General features: G+C 43.9%; 1 protein-coding gene across 1 annotated transcript; it reads left to right on the forward strand.

Annotated features, from left to right (window-relative positions):
* The first annotated feature begins 140 nt into the window (after positions 1-140).
* On the forward strand, positions 141-2,074 carry LOC131351546 (extracellular calcium-sensing receptor-like). Its single transcript, XM_058386965.1, has 3 exons — positions 141-182; positions 333-456; positions 676-2,074. Exons 1-3 carry the CDS (start codon positions 141-143, stop codon positions 1,551-1,553), a joined length of 1,044 nt encoding a protein of 347 aa, XP_058242948.1. The 3' UTR covers positions 1,554-2,074.
* The last annotated feature ends 18,926 nt before the right edge of the window (positions 2,075-21,000 follow it).

Genomic DNA, 21,000 nt, shown 5'->3' on the forward strand with positions numbered 1-21,000 from the left:
GTGTGTGTGTCAGTTTTTAAAACACCTCAGAAATGTATATTTCAAAACCAAAGAAGGGGAAGTAGTTTATTTTGATAAAAATGGTGACCCTCCTGCAAAATATGAGATAATAAACTGGCAAAAAAATAAAGAAAATCAACATGAATTTATCACTGTTGGACTGTATGACTCTACTTTACCTAGTTATGATCAATTAGCAATTAACTTGGCCTCTATAGTGTGGGCGCAAAATACCAAGCAGGTAAGCAGGTGACATTTCTTCTTTTAATATCTTATTTTTTAAATATACTATCTATTATGTTTAGGCAAATTAATATTTTTTAAAATCATAGGTACCTATATCTGTATGCAGCAAGAACTGTCCTCCTGGTACAAGGAAGGCTGTGCAGAAAGGAAAGCCTATCTGTTGCTTTGATTGCATACCATGTGCTGATGGAGAGATCAGTAATATGACAGGTACAGTAATATCCAGAAGAAGAAAAAATATTAGAATTACACATTTAGTATAGAAATGTATATATGAGTTTTCAAATCATGCATTGAAAGGTTTAATAAGCTTTTGAATTACCAAGGAATCCTACTGATTATTTTCCCTGTGCATTTTATGTGTTGTTTATTGTTTTTTCTCTTTCAAATCTGTGACAGATTCTACTGAATGTGAACAATGCTCCCAAGAATACCGGTCAAATTTACAGAAAGATAAATGTGTAAAGAAGGAAGTTGAATATTTGTCCTTTGAAGAAACTATGGGAATTTTTCTAACAGCTGTTTCTATTATTGGTGCTTTTATAACACTGGTAATATCAGTAATATTCTTTAGACATAAACATACCCCAATAGTCAAAGCCAACAACTCTGAGCTGAGCTTCCTGCTGCTCTTCTCTCTGGCTCTGTGTTTCCTTTGTTCTCTTACTTTCATATTTCAGCCCACTGAGTGGTCCTGTATGCTGCGGCACACAGCGTTTGGGATAATCTTCGTCCTCTGCATCTCCTGTGTACTGGGAAAAACCATAGTGGTGTTAATGGCCTTCAGGGCTACACTTCCAGGCAGTAATGTCATGAAATGGTTTGGGCCTACACAGCAGAGACTCAGTGTACTTGTCTTCACTCTCATACAGGTTGTCATTTGTGTTCTTTGGTTAACCATATCCCCTCCTTTCCCTTTCAAAAATCTAAAGAGCTACAAAGAAAAAATTATTCTAGAATGCAATCTGGGTTCTACCATAGGTTTTTGGGCTGTGCTGGGTTATATTGGATTTTTGGCTTTTCTATGCTTTGTTTTAGCTTTTCTGGCCCGGAAGTTACCTGACAATTTCAACGAAGCCATATTCATCACATTCAGCATGCTTATATTCTGTGCAGTTTGGATCACTTTTATTCCAGCTTATGTCAGCTCTCCTGGAAAATTTACTGTAGCTGTGGAGATATTTGCTATTTTGGCCTCAAGCTTTGGGTTACTGTTTTGTATATTTCTTCCAAAGTGTTATATCATCATAATGAAACCAGAAAAGAATACCAAAAAGCAAATGATGAGTAAAGCACCAGTGAAGTGAGCTAAAAGCCTACCTATTATATAATCATGTTTAAATCATATGATCAGTGAAATATGAAATTGTAGGTCAAATTGCAATATTGACCATATGCATTGATTTTCATTTGGTAGCTAACACTTACACAACATAGTATAAAATTCTCTTGATCTGAGAGGAAAACCTTTTGTATGTTATCACAGATCAATACAAATATCAGGTTCTGTTTATAAGCATGGGAAAGGAGCTATTCTTAAAGTTAATTGACACCACTTGCTAAAACCCCCTATTTAAATTAGCAAGTAGCCCTTAAGGAAACAAGTAATTAAGCTCATTCAAACTGATTATTCATTCAAAGTAAATGGGTATTACGTTAGCCATCCTAAAACATTTAAAATTATGCTCATCATATGACCTACAAGAACAAGAACTGTCATTAAATATATTCTCATGACTGTCTTGCAGTCTCACACTAAATCAGCATCACCTTTAATTTCACTACTATGCATAGCTAGGTTTAAAATAAAAATCCAAATTACTGTGTATACGAGCTTCCTTGTATGTGTAGTTTAGTGCTAAACCTTAGATTGCTGCTGTTAATGTTGAATCCTGTTGATATCAAATAATATGTGATAAGAAAACAATAAAAAGCTTATTATATTGTAATGCAGCCTTATCAACTCTTTCATGCCAATGCCAGTATTTTAGAATTCAATTATGATAGTTAAAGAGAAAATTCTTTTAAAACAAGTATGCATAAAGTGGATACTAAATTAAAAAAGCAACTTAACCATTTCTATTTGTGTTCTAAAAACACTGGTGTTTGCAGATACTTAGAGCTGCCATGTATGATACCTTGGGTGATATGAATCTCAGAAGCTGGTTGACTACTTTAATGAAACTTAAATTTTTCCATTTATTATGCTCATATTTTAGGTGGTTTGGCTCACTTTCAATCCTTCTTATGCCAGCACAAATATTTAGCATTTAGACGGCATTCATCACAGGCATCCGTATGGTCACTGGCAGACACTTAAATAATTTTACAGCTTTTGTAAGCTATCATGAAAGACCCAACACGCCCCTCCAATCCCTTAAATTGCTTAGCCCATCCAAATCTCCGATTTTAAACCCAAGTCCATGTGGAAATTCCCTCATACTTTCCAATTCCAATCATTGTTTGAGAGACTTTCCCATTTCATAATAGTTGGGAGACCAATGACTTATCCTATGTGGTCAAGCCACCTCCAGTGAAGTGCACAAGGTAAGCAGAATAGAAAAAAAAAGACAAAAACCCTAAAATAAAATAATATTGAAAAGTATTTTATATAACTCCTTATAAGTCTAATCTTTACTTTGTATCCCTTACTTTCCTGACCAGCCTTGATATGAGATCACTCCAGTTTTCCCAGTCATTGATCTTTGTAGTAGAGGAAATAAACAACAGTTCTTCTTTACTGCCAGTTGTCTGTTACAGGCACACGAGACCCGACCTCTCACCAGTGCACTCACTCTCCCCAATACTGATTGAGTTCACCTGCACCTCATTAGTTTCTTTCCTCCACTCCCCTATTTAAGAGCACTCTCTCCACTTCTTCTCTGTCTGGTCTCGTTTTGACACCGACTCCTCGCTACATTCATATATGTTAGTTTTAGCCTTTAAGCTACATTGATACCGCTATTCAGCCCCAACTGCTATTTTCCCTTTCTCATCACGCTTGCTGATCTCCCCACCTCCTCACCTCCGTGCACAGCGACTTCACCTCCATTCCGCTTCGGCTTCCAGATCCCAACTTCTACAGCTGAGAATTCTCCTCTCCCCTTTCTCCACCCGTATTCCTCAATTAATAAATACACCCCTTCCGCGGTTTAATCCTGCCTTTTGTCTGTTCATCTCTGGTGTTTTGTGACAGAAGACCAGACCACTGAACAGTATGGACCCAACAGCCGCTGACACCATCCACCAGCTGGTCAGTGCACTGCAGGGAGTGCTCCCCGCATTGCAGGAAGCCACCGCTTCTCAGCCCGCTGCCGCTACTGTTCCCACAGCATCTCAGTCCTAAGCCGCTGCTGACTTTACCACAGCTGCGTGTCCACCGCCAAACCCGGAAGTGACTTACCTCACTGACCCGATGGCCACACCCTCCTCCTATTCCGGTTTGGCAGAGGATTGCAGTGGTTTCCTGCTCCAGTGTCAACTAGCCATGGAGATGCAACCCGACCGCTTTCCCACTGACAGAGCAAAGATTGCATTCCTCATCTCACTTTTGACTGGGAAAGCATGCCGCTGGGCTGATTCCCTCTGGCATCAGAATGGCCCGGTTCTTCAGTCCATTGACACTTTCGTTGCTCACTTCAGCAAACCCTTATGGGATACGAGTGCGAGAGAGCAACTCTACCACCTGAAACAAGGTACACGCTCCATTAATAACTATACTCTGCACTCTAATTGCTGCCACTGGGTGGGATGAACACGCCCTGCTAACCACCTATCGCCAGGGACTCGAGCCCGGGGTTCATCTGCAGCTCGCCACCGTGGATGACTCCATAGGGCTGGAAATCTTCATTCAAACTGCCACTCTAGTCTCTGAATGAAGGAAGCACTGCCTGGCAGAGCCAGGGTTGTCACTCACATCAACCGTCCATCACCGTCCTGAGACCTCTCCCTCATACACCTCTCTAGAACCAGAAACAGAACCCATGCAGGTGGAACATTCCAGGCTTTCACCCTCTGAGAGACAACGTCGGCTGACCCAGGGTCTCTGCCTCTACTGCAGCCAACCGGGACATGCATTGCCTGCATGTCCCTCACGCCCAGTATGCCCCACGGTGAGTACTATAACTTATTCTTCTACTCACTTAAAACCACTCACCATGCCCGTAGAACTGATTTGCGGCTCCTCTCCCCATTACAATTCACGTGCTCTTAGACTCTGGATCAGCCGGCAATTTCATCTCCGCCGACCTTTGCCACCAGTTGAACCTCAAGAAGGGCCCTAACCCCATCCACTACCGCATCCACTCCATCACCGGTAGCCCCCTAGGACGGGGGACAGTGCGCACCTTCGTTTGGCCAATCCACATGAGGATTGGCTTTCTTCACTCGGAATACAGTCATTTCCTGGTTCTAGAGAGGTCCACTTCGGAGATCATCCTTGGACGGCGTTGGCTTATGGAGCACTCCCCTACCATTTCCTGGGCCATTGGAGAGGTTCTGAAGTGGGGAGAACGCTGCTTCAATCATTGTTTTCCTAACCTCCCGCTTCAGGTTCCCGAAACTCCCTCCTTGTCCCTACAAACCACATCCATCGAGAGCCCGCACCAAAAACAGCTACTGTCCATTCCTCCCCAATACTCGGACTACCAAGACGTGTTTTGTCCGAGCTTCCCTCACATCGACCCTGGGATTGTTGTATTGATCTCCTTCCGGATGCCCCCATGCCATGAGGCAAAATATACTTCCTGTCCCTGCCGGAACACCAGGCCATGGAGGACTACATTTGAAAGGCCCTAAAGCAAGGATATATCCATCCTTCTAAGGAAGAGTGGAAGACAGAGTTCGTAACCCCTACCGGCCTCTACGAATACCTAGTGATGCCATATGGCCTGGTTAACGCACCATCAGTCTTCCAGGGCTACATGAATGAACGGTTCCGAGAGTACCTACATCACTTCGTCATCGTCTACATCGACGACATTTTGGTGTACTCTCGTAACGAGACCGAACATGTTCTTCATGTCAGAACCATCCTCCAAAAACTCCGGGAACACCAGCTATTCCTGAAGGCTGAGAAATGCTCCTTCCATTTAACCTCCACCAGCTTCCTAGGGTACATCATCAGCCCCGATGGTGTCAGAATGGAAGAGGGCAAGGTGGAAGCCATCACTGCCTGGCCAGTCCCCACCATGGTGAAGGAGTTGCAGAGGTTCCTGGGGTTCGCTAATTTCTACAGGAGGTTCATCGGGGGATACAGTTCCATCATTGCCCCTCTCACGAACCTCCTCAAAAAGGGGCCTAAAACCCTGCAGTGGAGCCCTGAAGTGGACCAAGCCTTCTACCTGATTAAGATTAGATTAGATTAGATTCAACTTTATTGTCACTGCACATGTGGGTACAAGGCAACGAAATACAGTTAGCATCTAACCAGAAGTGCATTTCGCAGTGCAAATAATTAGCATATATAATAAGTATATAACAATAAATAATTTGCATATATAAACAATATACAAAAATATGTAAATAATTTGCATATATAACAGTATACAGTGGGAGGTAAATGCAATGAGTGCAAATGAGCAAATGATTGTAGTGGTGCAATAAAGAAGGTATTGTATACTAATATAAAATAATAATTAAATATATAAACAGTATACAGAGGAGTTATGTACAATGAGTGTAATGATTTAGATGTGTGCAATGAGGAAGATATTGTATACTGTGATAAATAATTTGTATATGTAAACTGTACACATATGTAAACTGTACAGAGAAAGGGTTATATACAGTGTAGCAAAGCTAGCTCAACATTTAAATATTTACGTGTAATTATAACAGGTTATAATTAATTATAAATATTGAAATGGGGGTTCTTAGAACTAACTGTCAGAGAATCAATAACACAATTATTTGATTTGTTCGTCCAGCGAACAGACAGTATAATTATGCATTAATTCCAGGGAAAGTTATCTTCCTGGCCAAGAAAGAATAACTACTTTATAAAGTACTAGTTTTAATTTAGCTCGTAGCAACATCAATGGACCCCGAAATTGTGAGCAAAGCACAGAGACAATCACTTGTGAATAAAATGCATTTAATAAAACAAAAACACACAACACATACTAACTACGACACACATACATAAAAGACAGGGTAAGGATTATAGAGAGGGGATAAGTAAACGAAGAGAGATTGAGATTAAGGAACAGAATACAGAGGAAATCGGAGCGAGAGAGAGAGAGAGAGTGAGAGAGAGAAAGAGATAAGGAAACAGAGAAGAGATCAAATATGGCAAGTTTCAGATCGAGTTTTAGTTACCACGTGTGAGAATCGTCAAGGTAATAATAATAAAGCCTTAATAAAGTGGCTTCAGCTTAAAATTGCGGATCTAAAATAATTGGTAGCTTTTACTTGCATTGGTTCGTTGACAAGTGTCTTGATGTAGTGGATCAAGGAGGTTCGGAGCTTTGAAGTCCTCGGAGTAAGCGAGAGATTCTGTTGGAACGAAAAAGGTTTCGGTGTTGCAAAGTTCCTCGATTGAAGCTGCTGGCAAAGTCTCAAGAGAAAGTGAAAGTCTTGCCCCGAAGAGAGATCGGCGTCGAGTTGGGCCCCGATAGATGGGTGCTTAGGGTTTTTACTGATCCCTTGGTCGCGCCTAGTTATTCAGAGTGACCAATCCAATACCTGAAACTTTTGGAGGGAAAAGTTTCTTTGTCTCCGCTCGGTCACTCATTTGCATGCTTTATGGTGAAGTCAGGAATGGATAGAGTTTCAATTAAAGTATCGTAGGCTCATATTATGTACTTGAATGGCCGCATGGCCTACACTATTGCTTATAAAATTAAAAGAGGATCATTTTGATAGTAGACACGAAAGAGTCAGTATGAGAGGAAAGGAAACTGGGTATAGGCAATTAAAATATACATTCTTATCTTATAAAAACATGTTCTATTTCACAGAACAACAGGTCATGAGTGGTAATACAACCCTAAAAATATAAAGGCAAAAAGAGGAAAACATATACAGGTGTATTAGGCATGGGTCAGGTAGGGTTTTACTATTGTTTTATTGAAAGTTGAATAAAGGAACTCTCCTTATGTGTGTGTGTGGGGGTCAGGATGAGCGTTTCCAGACACTTTGGGTGTGTGTGTGTGTGTGTATGTGTGTGTCTTCAGTCAGAGCTTTGGTCATCCCCCGGTCAAGGCATTGATTCGGTTTAGATTAGGGAATTCTTGTTGACTTTTCACGGTCATAAAACTGCTGGGCGCAGGGTGATTTGTATGGTAAGGTCACAAGTTGATGGTGAGTTCCAGGTGTGAGGCTGGGCTATCAGCATTGATGGTCTGCAGAACTCCAACATTCATGGTGGTAGAATACCTCCTTTATCTCCAGTCTTTGTTTGGGGATTAGGTGTTATCCAGAGCCATCAGACATCCTGGCGCCTGGCTCTCAGGAGTTACAGCATGTCGGTTGAGTCAAAATGAAATGAACTATAAGTAGTGATAGCTCAGTTGTGAGCTGTGTAATAGTTAATTGAGTTTTTGGGAAGGATGCGATGGACCCCATGAGCAAGTGAGCCGACCTGGAGATGCTACACAGAAAAAGGTTATATACACTGATAATAACGTGCTCAGTCAATGTGTGTGTGATCAGGTGGAGGCAGAGTTCAGCAAAGAAACAGCTGTGGGGAAAAAGCTGTTCCTAAACCTGCTAGTCTTGGTCCAGAGGCTCCTGTAGCACCTCCCAGAAGGCAGGAGGGCAAAGAGTCTAATTTTGCGTGCTCTGCTGAGACAACGCTTCCTGTAAATGTTCTCGATCTTACAAAGTGGAACTCCTATGATGCGTTGTGCAGTTTTCACCACCCTCTGCAGCACTTTCTGGGCTGACACAGTGCAGTTCCCATACCAGACAGTGATACAGCTGGTCAGGATGGTCTTGATGGTGCAACGGTATAAGTTCACCAGGATGTCTGAAGAGAGATGGTTCTTCCTCAGAGCCCTCAGGAAGAAGAGGCGCTGGTGAGCCTTCTTGACCAGACTGGAGCTGTTGGTAGTCCAGGAGAGATCCTCGGAGATGTGGATACCCAGGAATTTGAATCTAGTGACACGGTTTACCACCTCTCCATTGAGATGAATAGGTGTGTGTGTGTCACCTTTCTCCTTCCTGAAGTCCACTATGATCTCCTTGGTCTTTGCAGTGTTGAGCAGCAGGTTGTTGCCAGCACAGCATGCAGCTAGACAGTCCACCTCCTCTCTATAAGCTGACTCATCGTTGTCTCTGATGAGTCCAATCACTGTGGTGTCATCTGCAAACTTGATAATTGTGTTGGAACTATGTACAGGCTTGCAGTCATAGGTGAAGAGAGAGTAGAGGAAGGGACTCAGAACACAGCCTTGTGGTACTCCGGTGCCAAGAATGAGGGTGGAAGAGCATTGGTGATCTATCCGAACATGCTGGGGTCTGTTGGTCAGAAAGTCCAGAAGCCAGTTGCATAGTGATGCATTGATGCCCAGGTCTCCAAGTTTGGTGACTAACTTGGAAAGGATGACAGTGTTAAACGCTGAACTAAAGTCCAGGAAAAGCATTCTGGCATAGGTGTCTGTATTGTCCATGTGAGAGAGGACTGAGTGCAGCGCTGTGGAAATTGCGTTCTCCGTGCTCCTGTTCTGATGGTAAGCAAATTGATGAGGATCAAGGGTGGTAGGAAGACAGGTTTTGAGGTGTGCCAGTACCAGCTGCTCAAAGCACTTAGTGATGATGGGGGTGAGCACCACTGGGCGGTAGTCATTTAGGCAGTATGTAGTGGAGTTTTTTGGTACAGGCACAATGGAGGTGGTCTTAAGGCAGGTGGGCACAATAGCTTGGGCTAGATACAGGTTGAATAAGTCTGTTAGGACCCCCACCAGCTCCCCAGCACATGCTCTGAGGACGCGCCCGGGGATACCATTGGGCCCCGCTGCTTTCCTTGCATTGATCCTTCTTAGTACTGCACTGACATCATTAGTTGAGAATGTAAGTGGCTGGAAGTCTGTTGGGAGCTCGATTTTGATTGCTGGCTCCAGATTATCCCTTTCAAAGCGAGCATAGAAGTTGTTTAGCTCATTGAGAAAGGAGATGTCAGTAGACAGGGGTGAAGGGTTGATGGGCCTGTAGTTGCTAATGGCCTGTATGCCCTGCCACATCTGCTGGGGGTTGGAGCTGTAGAAGTGTTCTTCAATACTCAGCTTGTAGCAGTACTTGGCCATCTTAATGCCCCGCTTCAGATTGGCCCTGGCTGTACTGTAGGCCTGTGCATCACCATATCTAAAGGCAGCGTTGCGGGCCTTCAGTAAGAGGCGAACCTCTTTGTTCATCCAAGGCTTCTGATTTGGGTAAATGGTGATCTGTTTCTGGGTGGTGACGCTGTCTGTCGTGGTGTTAATGTAATCCAGTATAGAGGAAGCGTAGCCTTCAATATCCAAGTGGGAACCACAGGTTGCCTGAGTGGCAAACATGATCCAGTCGGCGTGTTGAAACCGGTCCTGTAGTTCAGTGTCTGCCCCCACTGGCCACACTTTGATTGTCTTTACTGTTGGCCCCACATGTTGGATGAGTGGTAAATATGCAGGGGAGAGGAACAAAGAGAGGTGATCTGATTGTCCCAGGTGGGGGAGGGGGGTATCCTTGTAAGCTCCAGGCATGTTGGAATAAACATGGTCCAGGGTTTTATTTCCTCTGGTGTGGAAGGAAACGTGCTGGTGAAATCTAGGGAGCACTGTTTTTAAGCTGGAGTGGTTAAAGTCACCCACAACAATAAAAGCAGCATCTGGATGAGTTGACTGTTGTGTGCTAATGGCTGCATGTAGTTCTTTCATTGCAATCTTGGCATTAGCATCTGGTGGAATGTACACAGCAGTAACAATGGTTGATGTGAATTCTCTGGGCAGATAAAAGGGTCTACACTAAACCATAATAAATTCCAGGTTAGGCGAGCAGTGTCTCCTAGTGATAACAGAGTCTGTACACCAAGCTTTGTTTATATAAATGCACAGCCCTCTACCTCTGGTCTTACCGGTGTCCTCTGCTGTCCTGCCTGCCCAGAAAACATAGCGTTCGGCTAGCTCAATAGCGCTATCCGGAATGCTGCTATTCAACCATGTTTCTGTGAAAATCATGATGTTTGAGTCCATAATCCTCTTATTGCTGAAGATGTGCAGTTGTAGCTCGTCCATTTTGTTGACCAGTGACTGAACATTAGTGAGGAAAATGCTGGGTAAAGAGAGCTGATGCGGAGTAAGCTTTAGCTTAGCCCTTAGCCCGCCATGCTTCCCCCGCCTTTGTTTACGGTCTCGACACCGCCTGCAAGCACTTCCGCCCAGCTGGGCAGAGCGAGCAGCCTCCGGTGTTCTGGAGATCTCTGGGATGAGTCGGAGATCGGCGATAGAAGTAACAGAATGGCGTAATCCAATGTCTAAAAGTTCTTGCCTGCTGTAGGATGTTAAAGCAAGGCTATTCTTAGTGAACAAACCGGCAAGGAATAAAAAAATAACAGCTAAAAAGCAAAAACTGGTGAGACGCTGAGACTCGCGTTGTGCAAGTGCTGCCATCTTGGTCTTGGACAATGTTTAACTTTTCGTATCAGCTCCACGCCTATCCCATCCTGACCCAGATCTTCCCTTCATCGTGGAGGTGGATGCTTCCACTACTGGAGTGGGGGCGGTTCTCTCCGAAGAGCACGGTAATCCAGCACGTCTCCACCCCTGTGCCTACTTTTCACAGAAACTATCACCTTGTGAATAGAATTATGATGTGGGGAACAGGGAGTTACTGGCCATCAAGCTTGCCCTGGAGGAGTGGAGGCACTGGCTGGAGGGAGCTTATCATCAGTTCACAGTCATCACTGACCACAAGAACCTGCAATACCTCTGAGATGCCAAACGTCTTAACCCCCGTCAAGCCCGATGGGGCTTGTTTTTCACCAGGTTCAATTTCAAATTCACCTACTGCCCAGGGTCCAAAAATAGCAAAGCAGACGCTCTCTCACGCCTGTACACCCCCAACGCTCCCTCCAAACAGCCAGAACCCATACTACCACCCAGCTTGTTGGTCGCATCCATCCAATGGGACCTGGACGCTGACATCACATCGGCCACTGCCTCAGAGCCAACTCCCCCAGAATGTCCATCCAACCGCATGTACGTCCCATCATCCATACGTCACCATTTAATCCAGTCAGCTCACTCCTCCCCAGGCACAGGGCGTCAGAAGGTACGTAAGGGGTTGTCAGGAGTTTGCTATGGCGAAGACCCCTCATCATCTACCATCTGGCAAGCTTATCCCATTGCCCACTCCTCAACGTCCCTGGTCACACCTAGGAGTGGACTTTGTTACTGACCTGCCAGCCTCGGGAGGTTACACCTGCATCCTTGTGGCAGTGGACCAGTTCTCCAAGGCCTACCTCCTCATCACTCTTAAAGGCCTCCCCACAGCCTTGGAAACTGCAGAAGGCCTGTTCCAGCACGTCTTTTGGAATTTCGGGATCCCCGAAGATATTGTGTCCAATAGGGGACCTCAGTTTGTATCATGTGTCTGGAAGGCCTTCTTCTGTCCCCTGGGTGTGACCACTAGCCTGACTTCTGGATATCACTCACAGTCCAACAGTCAAACCAAGCGTAAAATCCAGGAGATCAGTCACTACCTAAGTACCTTCTGCCACCACCTGCAACTCTCCTGGCATCGCTACCTCCCATGGGCCAAGTATGCACAGAACTGGATGTCAGTTCACCACTGGCCTCACCCCTTTCCAGTGCATACTCGGCTTCCAGCCTCCATTGTTTTCCTGGTCTGACGAACCTTCCACAGTCCCCTCAGTACAACATTGGTTCCAGGAGAGTGAGAGAGTCTGGAACTCCGCCCACCACAGACTACAACAGGCCACCCGGCGCCATAAGTGGGCAGCAGACACTCGGAGGGAGGAAGCGCCTAATTATCAACCCGGACAGAAGGTGTGGCTCTCAACAAGAGACATCCAGTTACGTCTCCCCTGCAGGAAGCTCAGCCCCAGATACATCGGCCCGTTCCTCATCTCCCGTCTCGTCAACCCAGTTACAGTGCAACTCCAACTCCCATCACACTACAAAATTCACCCCACATTCCATGTATCTTTACTAAAACCTTATGTCTCACCTGTCTCTCCTTCTCCCTCCACAGATTCTGGCGATGCGGTGGGCGAGGATGACTCTGTCTATATGGTGAAGAAGATCCTGAGGTCCCGGCGTTGTGGTGGTTGCCTTGAGTATTTAGTAGACTGGGAGGGGTATGGTCCGGAAGAAAGTCATGGGTCCCTCGTGATGACACATTGGACCCCAACCTCCTCATGGACTTCCACACCCATCACCCAGAACACTCCACTCCGCGTGCTACAGGCCGTCCGCCGCGACGCCGAAGACCTCGGGCCTCAGGAGCGGACCATGGAGGGGAGGGTTCTGTCACAAGCACGCCGGACCCGACCCTTCACCAGCGCACTCACTCTCCCTAATACTGATTGAGTTCACCTGCACCTCTTTCCTCCACTCCCCTATTTAAGAGCACTCTCTCCACTTCTTCTCCGTCTGGTCTCATTTTGACACCGACTCCTTGCTATGTTCATATACATTAGCTTTAGCCATCAAGCTACATTGATACCGCTATTCAGCCCCAACTGCTATCTCAGATGGCTATCAAGATGGCGGCACGGCAGTAGCACACAGCGGCCACTCTGGAACCAAAATGGTGCCTTCTTTTTGTTTTAGCGTGAAATTAAAAGTGCATGGACGCCAAAGACAGTGGTGTTCATGTATATGACTGCCAGATGATATTAAAGTACAGAAATCATGCACTTACTAACTTGCATGATGAAGTACTCTGGAAACTTCGCGAACTCGGCTTCCTGCGAAGTCCAGGCCTTCAGTCCTCGGCGTCGCCTGATGCCAGTGGCCGGGAGCGAGGATGTCGCAAACGATGTTCGAGGAAGCAGAAGCGCGGTAAACGGGCGGGTGTATGTGCTAGGCTAACAACCAACCCTAGCCGGCCGGCTTCCATCATCTTGTCCAACATCTGCTCACTGGATAATAAACTGGACTACATCCGACTCCAGCGAACTACACGGCATGAGTTCAGAGACTGCTGCATCTTTGTTTTCACAGAGACGTGGCTCAGCGACAGAGTTCCAGACGCCGCCATTCAGCTAGCCGAGCTAACCGTGTTTTGTGCCGACAGGAATGCACCTCTGTGCGGTAAGACTCACGGTGGTGGCGTGTGTGTTTACATCAACACAGAATGGTGAAAGGACTCTGTGCTTGTGTCTAACTACTGCTCATCGGTAGTGGAGTTTGTGACTGTTAGATGCAGACCTTTTTATTTACCCCGGGAATTCACCACTACTTTCATTATCGGAGTGTACATTCCACCCAGCGCTAACACTAAGGAGGCTCTGTGTGAGCTGTACGGAGCTATTAGCGAGCTGCAGAATGCTCACCCTGACGGACGGTTTATCATTGCCGGAGATTTCAATCATGCAAATCTCAGAACTGTGCTCCCTAAATTCCATCAGTATGTGGACTTTGCTATGAGAGGGACGAACACACTGGATGTTGTTTATTCAAACATTTCCGGCGTGTATCCTGCGGAGCCCCACCCCACTTCGGCTATTCAGACCACATCTCTGTTATGTTGATTCCAGCATACAGACCACTTGTCAGACGCTCTAAACCGGTTCTGCAACAGGTTAAGACCTGGCCAGCAGGAGCCATCTCTGCTCTTCAGGACTGCTTTGAGTGCACTGACTGGGACATGTTTAGGGAGGCTGCAACCAACGGCGACTCTATTAACTTGTAGGAGTACACTGCATCTGTGTCCGGCTACATCGGGAAGTACATCGATGATGTGACCGTCTCCAAGACCATCTCAACACGCTCCAACCAGAAGCTGTGGATGACTGCGAAAGTGTGTGCTATCCTAAAGTCAAGAGACTCTGCCTTCAGATCAGGGGACAGGGCGGCCTTAAAAATTGCAAGGGCCAAACTGTCCCGAGCCATCAGAGAGGCGAAGTGTGCACATGCCCAGAGAATCCACGGCCACTTCCAGAACAGCAGAGACTCCCGGCGCATGTGGCAGGGCATCCAGGCGATCACCAACTACAGGACAACTTCACCTGCCTGTGACAGTGATGCCTCCCTTCCAGATGCTCTGAACGACTTCTACGCTCGGTTTGAGGCACAGAACAACACAACAGCGAGGAAGATCATCCCTCCTCCTAATGACCCAGTGCTCTGTCTCACCACGGCTGACGTGAGGAGAACTCTATGCAGAGTTAACCCACGGAAGTCTGCTGGACCAGACAACATTCCTGGCAAAGTTCTCAGGGAGTGTGCAGAGCAGCTAGCAGATGTCTTCACTGACATATTCAACATCTCGCTGAGCAGCTCCATCATCCCTATGTGCCTCAAGACAACAACCATCGTCCCTGTGCCAAGAAGTCTACGGTTTCCTGCCTCAATGACGTGTGCCTCAATGACAATGTGTTTTGTGACAGTGTCTCTCTGGTATACAAGATCTATGATACATGTAGTTTTGCTCCACAGGGGATTAAAATGGCCATGGCACTTGTTAATGGAAATGAGAAATCAATTTTAAATGAACCCTGTACAAAGCCAGCCCAGGTCCAAGCTATAATAGGTGAAACATACTCATCAGTGTCTATGGCTATTGCAAACAGTATTGGGCCATTCAGTGTTCCTATTGTAAGTATTTGTGTAAGTGCTTATCACTACAAATAACTGTACAAAAAGTAAAAAGGAAATGAGTGTCATTTTGACTAATTGTATGTTAATACAAGATGCACAAAAATGTCTCACATATGTAATTCCTGTTTTAGATCAGTCATTATTCCACCTGTGAGTGTCTCAGTGACAAAAGGAAATATCCCTCATTTCTGCGCACTGTTCCTGGTAATTATTACCAGAGCAGAGCACTAGCAGAGATGGTCAAGCACTTTGGCTGGACCTGGGTGGGAGCAATAAGAAGAGATGATGATTATGGTAACAGTGGAATGGCAGCATTTACTGAAATTGCAGAACAGTTAGGCATCTGCTTAGAATACTCACTTCCATATTTTAGAACATACTCAAAAGAAAGAGTATTGAGAATCATTGACCAGATCAAAATCTCAACTTCTCGTGTGATTGTTGGATTTCTTGATACCTGGGATTTGGAGGATCTACTGCATGTATTTTTTGAACAAAATATCACTGGATATCAGTGGGTTGGAACAGAGGCCTGGATCTTTGACCCAGAGCTAGCCAGGTTGGATAAATACAATATACTGCAAGGAGCTATCCGCAAAGCAAAGGTGACAGGTCTTCAGGAATTCATTCTAGATGTAAAACCACTGAAATCTGTAGGCAGTGCCATTTTTCCTGAATTCTGGATGGCTTTGTTTGACTGTGAATATACACTGCAGAATGATTCAAAGGGCTTGCCCATGTGCACAGGAGAAGAGAAGCTGTCTGAAGTAAAAAACACATTCACTGATATGTCACTGATGCCCATTTTTAGTAATGTGTATAAAGGAGTTTATGCTATTGCCCATACACTACACAACCTCCTTGGCTGCAATAAAACATGTCTTACAAAGCAACAGCCTGGTCCTGTCACAGTGAATATATAAACAATGTTTATTATTATAAATAAACCAGGAATGTAACATGTTCTCTTTCTCTATTTCTCTCTCTCTCTCTCTCTCTCTCTCTCTCTCTCTCTCTCTCTCACTCTCTCTTAATTTATATATCTACATATATATATATATATATATATATATATATATATATATATATATATACAGGGGTTGGACAATGAAACTGAAACGCCTGGTTTTAGACCACAATAATTCAGTAGTATGGTGTAGGGCCTCCTTTTGCGGCCAATACAGCATCAATTCATCTTGGGAATGACAGATACAAGTCCTGCACAGTGGCCAGAGGGATTTTGAGCCATTCTTCTTGCAGAATAGTGGCCAGATCACTACGTGATGCTGGTGGAGGAAAACGTTTCCTGACTCGCTCCTCCAAAACAGCCCAATGTGGCTCAATAATATTTAGATCTGGTGACTGTGCAGGCCATGGGAGATGTTCAACTTCATTTTCATGTTCATCAAACCACTCTGTCACCAGTCTTGCTGTGTGTATTGGTGCATTATCATCCTGATACACGGCACCGCCTTCAGGATACAATGTTTGAACCACTGCGTGCACATGGTCCTCCAGAATGGTTCGGTAGTCCTTGGCAGTGATGCGCCCATCTAGCACAAGTATTGGGCCTAGGGAATGCCATGATATTGCAGCCCAAACCATCACTGATCAACCCCCATGCTTCACTCTGGGCATGCAACAGTCTGGGTGGTACGCTTCTTTGGGGCTTCTCCACACCGTAACTCTCTCGGATGTGGGAAAGACAGTGATGGTGGACTCATCAGAGAACAATACGTTTCACATTGTCCACAGCCCAAGATTTTCACTGCTGGCACCATTGAAACCGATGTTTGGCATTGGCACGAGTGACCAAAGGTTTGGCTATAGCAGCCCAGCCATGTACATTGACCCTGTGGAGCTCCCGACAGACAGTTTTGGTGGAAACAGGAGAGTTGAGGTGCACATTTAAATCTGCAGTGAGTTGGGCAGCTGTGGTTTTATGTTTTTTGGATACAATCCGGGTTAGCACCCGGACATCCCTTTCAGACAGCTTCCTCTTGTGTCCACAGTTACTCCTGCTGGATGTGGTTCGTCCTTCTTGGTGGTATGCTGACATTACCCTGGATACCGTGGCTATTGATACATCACAAAGACTTGCTGTCTTAGTCACAGATGCGCCAGCGAGACATGCACCAACAATTTGTTCTCTTTTGAACTCTGATGTCACCCATAATGTTGTGTGCATTGCAATATTTTAAGCAAAACTGTGCTATTACTCTGCTAATTAAACCTTCACACTCTGCTCTTACTGGTGGAATGTGGAATCAATGAAGATTGGCCACCAGGTTGGTCAAATTTAGCCATGAAACCTCCAACACTAAATTGGCCAGCGTTTCAGTTTCATTGTACAAACCCTGTATGTGTGTGTGTGTGTCAGTTTTTAAAACACCTCAGAAATGTATATTTCAAAACCAAAGAAGGAGAAGAAGTTTATTTTGATAAAAATGGTGACCCTCCCACAAAATATAAGATAATAAACTCGCAAAAAATAAAGAAAATCAACATGAATTTATCACTGTTGGACTGTATGACTTTACTTTACCTAGTTATGATCAATTAGCAATTAAGTTGGCCTCTATAGTGTGGGCACAAAATACCAAGCAGGTAAGCAGGTGACATTTCTTCTTTTAATATCTTATTTTTTAAATATACTATTACGTTTAGGCAAATTAATATTTTTTAAAATCATAGGTACCTATATCTGTATGCAGTGAGAACTGTCCTCCTGGTACAAGGAAGGTTGTGCAGAAAGGAAAGCCTATCTGTTGCTTTGATTGCATACCATGTGCTGATGGAGAGAAGAGTAATATGACAGGTACAGTAATATCCAGAAGAAGAAAAAAAATTAGAATTACAGAGTAAAGCACCAGTGAAGTGAGCTAAAAGCCTACCTATCATATAATCATATTTCAAATCATATGATCAGTGAATATGAAATTGTAGGTCAAATTGCGATATTGACCATATGCATTGATTTTCAATTGGTAGCTAACACTTACACAACATAGTATAAAATTATATTGATCTGAGAGGAAAAACATTTGATGTGATCTACAATATGTTATCAGAGCTCAATTCAAATATCAGGTTCTGTTTATAAGCATGGGAAAGGATCTATTCTTAAAGTTAATGGACACCACTTGCTAAAACCCCCTATTTAAATTAGCAAGTAGCCCTTAAGGAAACAAGTAATTAAGCTTATTCAAACTGATTATTCATTCAAAGTAAATGGGTATTACCTTAGCCATTCTAAAACATTTAAAATTATGCTCATCATATGACCTACAAGAACAAGAACTTGAAATTGAAATTACTGTGTATACAGGCTTCCTTGTATGTGTAGTTTAGTGCTAAACCTTAGATTCCTGCTGTTAATGTTGAATCCTGTTGATATCAAATAATATGTGATAAGAAAACAATAAAAAGCTTATTATATTGTAATGCAGCCTTATCAACTCTTTCATGCAAATGCCAGTATTTTAGAATTCAATTATGATAGTTAAAGAGAAAATTCTTTTAAAACAAGTATGCATAAAGTGGACATTAAATTAAAAAAGCAACTTAACCATTTCTATTTGTCTTCTAAAAATGCTGGTGTTTGCAGATACTTAGAGCTGCCGTGTATGATACCTTGGGTGATATGAATCTCAGAAGCTGGTTGACTACTGTAGCGTCTCCAGGTCGGCTCACTTGCTCATGCGGTCCGTTGCATCCTTCTCAAAAACTCAATTAACCATTACACAGCTCACAACTGACCTATTTCGCTAATAGTCATTTCATTTTGACTCAACCAACATGCTGTAACTCATGAGAGCCAGGTTCCGGGATGTCTGATGGCTCTGGATAACCAATGACGCCCCCAACGAGACTGGAGACAAAGGAGGAATCCTGCCTCCATGAATGTTGGACTTCCGCAGACCAAAAGTACTGATAGCCCAGCCTCACACCCCTGGAACTTCCCATCAACTTGTGACCTTAACATGCAAATCACCCTGCGCCCAGCAGTTTTACTGCCGTTAAAAGTCAACAAGAATTCCCTAATCTAAACCAAATCAGTGCCTTGACCGGGGGATGACCAAAGTTCTGACTGAAGACACACACACACACACACACACACACCCACAACCACACACACCCACAACCACACACACACACACCCAAAGCGTCTGGAAACGCTCATCCTGACCCCCACACATAAGGAGAGTTCCATAATTCAAGTTTCAATAAAACAATAGTAAAACCCTCCCTGACCCATGCCTAACACACCTGTATATGTATTCCCCTTTTGCCGTTATATTTTTATGGTTGTATTACCACTCATGACCTGTTGTTCTGTGTTTTCATGAAATAGAACATTTTTTATAAGATAAGAATGTATGTTTAATTGCCTATACCCAGTTTCCTGTCCTCTCATACTGTCTCTTTCGCGTCTACTATCAAAATGATCCGCTTTTACTTTTTAAGCAATAGTGTAGGCCATGTGGTCATTCAAGTACATAATATGAGCCTACGATACTTTAACTGAAACTTTATCCATTCCTGACTTCACCATAAAGTATGCAAATGAGTGACCGAGCGGAGACAAAGAAACTTTTCCCTCCAAAAGATTCAGGTATTGGATTGGTCACTCTGAAAAACTGGGCATGACCAAGGGATCAATAAAAACCCTAAGCACCCATCTATCGTGGCTTTTTGCTCAGCTTTTTGGCTTTTTGCTCAGCTGTTGACTTTTTGTCCGGCTCAGGTCGGCTTGGCCCCATGGGGGCCAACCCCCTCTCCGCTCTGCGCCTTTTCTTCCCGGCACGACCTCTTCTATCGTCGCCCGACTCGACTCCGATCTTTCTTTGGGACAAGACTTTCAGTTTCTTCTGAGACTTTGCCGGCAGCATCAATTGAAAAACTTTGTTTGCACCACCGAAACCTTTTTCGTTCCAGGGAATCTCTTGCTTACTCCGAGGACTTTGAATCTCTGAACCTCCTTGATCCATTACATCAGGACTCTTATCAACGAACCAATGCAAGTAAAAGTTACTAATTATTTTAGATTCGCAATTTTAAGCTGAAGCCCCTTTATTAAGGCGAATCCTAATTACCCTGACGATTCTCACACGTGGTAACCAAAACTCAATCTGAAACTTGCCATATTTGATCTCTTCTTTGTTTCCTTATCTCCTTCAAACTCTCGCTCTCTCTCACTCTCTCTCTCTCTCATTCTGCTTTCCTCAGTATTCCCTTCCTTACTCTCAATCTCTCTTTGCCTACTTATCCCCTCTCTATGATCCTTATCCTGTCTTTTATGTATGTGTGTCATAGTTAGTATGTGTTATGTTTTTTTGTTTTATTAAATGCAATTTATTCAGGAGTGATTGTCTCTGTGCTTTGCTCACAATTTCGGGGTCCCTGAACATTGCCCTTGCTACATGCTAAATTACAGCTAGTACTTTATAAAGTAGTTATTCTTTCTTGGCCAGGAAGATAACTTTTCAAGGAATTAATAAATAATTATACTGTCTGTTCGCTGGACGAACAAATCAAATAGTTGTGTTATTGATTCTCTGACAGTTAGTTCTAAGAACCGCAGTTTGAATATTTATAATTAATTATAACCAGTTATAATTACACTTAAATATTTAAATTTTGAGCTAAGTTCGCTACACTACTTTAATGAAACTTAAATTTCTCCATTTATTATGCTTATATTTTGGGTGGTTTGGCTCACTTTCAATCCTTCTTATGCCAGCACAAATATTCAGCATTTAGACGACATTTATCAAAGACATGTGTATGGTCACTGGCAGACACTTAAATAGTTTTACAGCTTTTGTAAGCTATCATGAAATACCCAACACGCCCCTCCAATCCCTTACATTGCTTAGCCCATCCAAACCACCGATTTTAAACCCAAGTCCATGTGGAAATTCCGACAGAGATCCAAGAGTTCTGTGAGGAATTCAACAAAAAAAAAGGTCAGTGGGCTCTCTCCAAACTG

This window comes from Hemibagrus wyckioides, linkage group LG04 (assembly GCF_019097595.1).
Source record: "Hemibagrus wyckioides isolate EC202008001 linkage group LG04, SWU_Hwy_1.0, whole genome shotgun sequence".
Lineage (NCBI taxonomy): Eukaryota > Metazoa > Chordata > Actinopteri > Siluriformes > Bagridae > Hemibagrus > Hemibagrus wyckioides.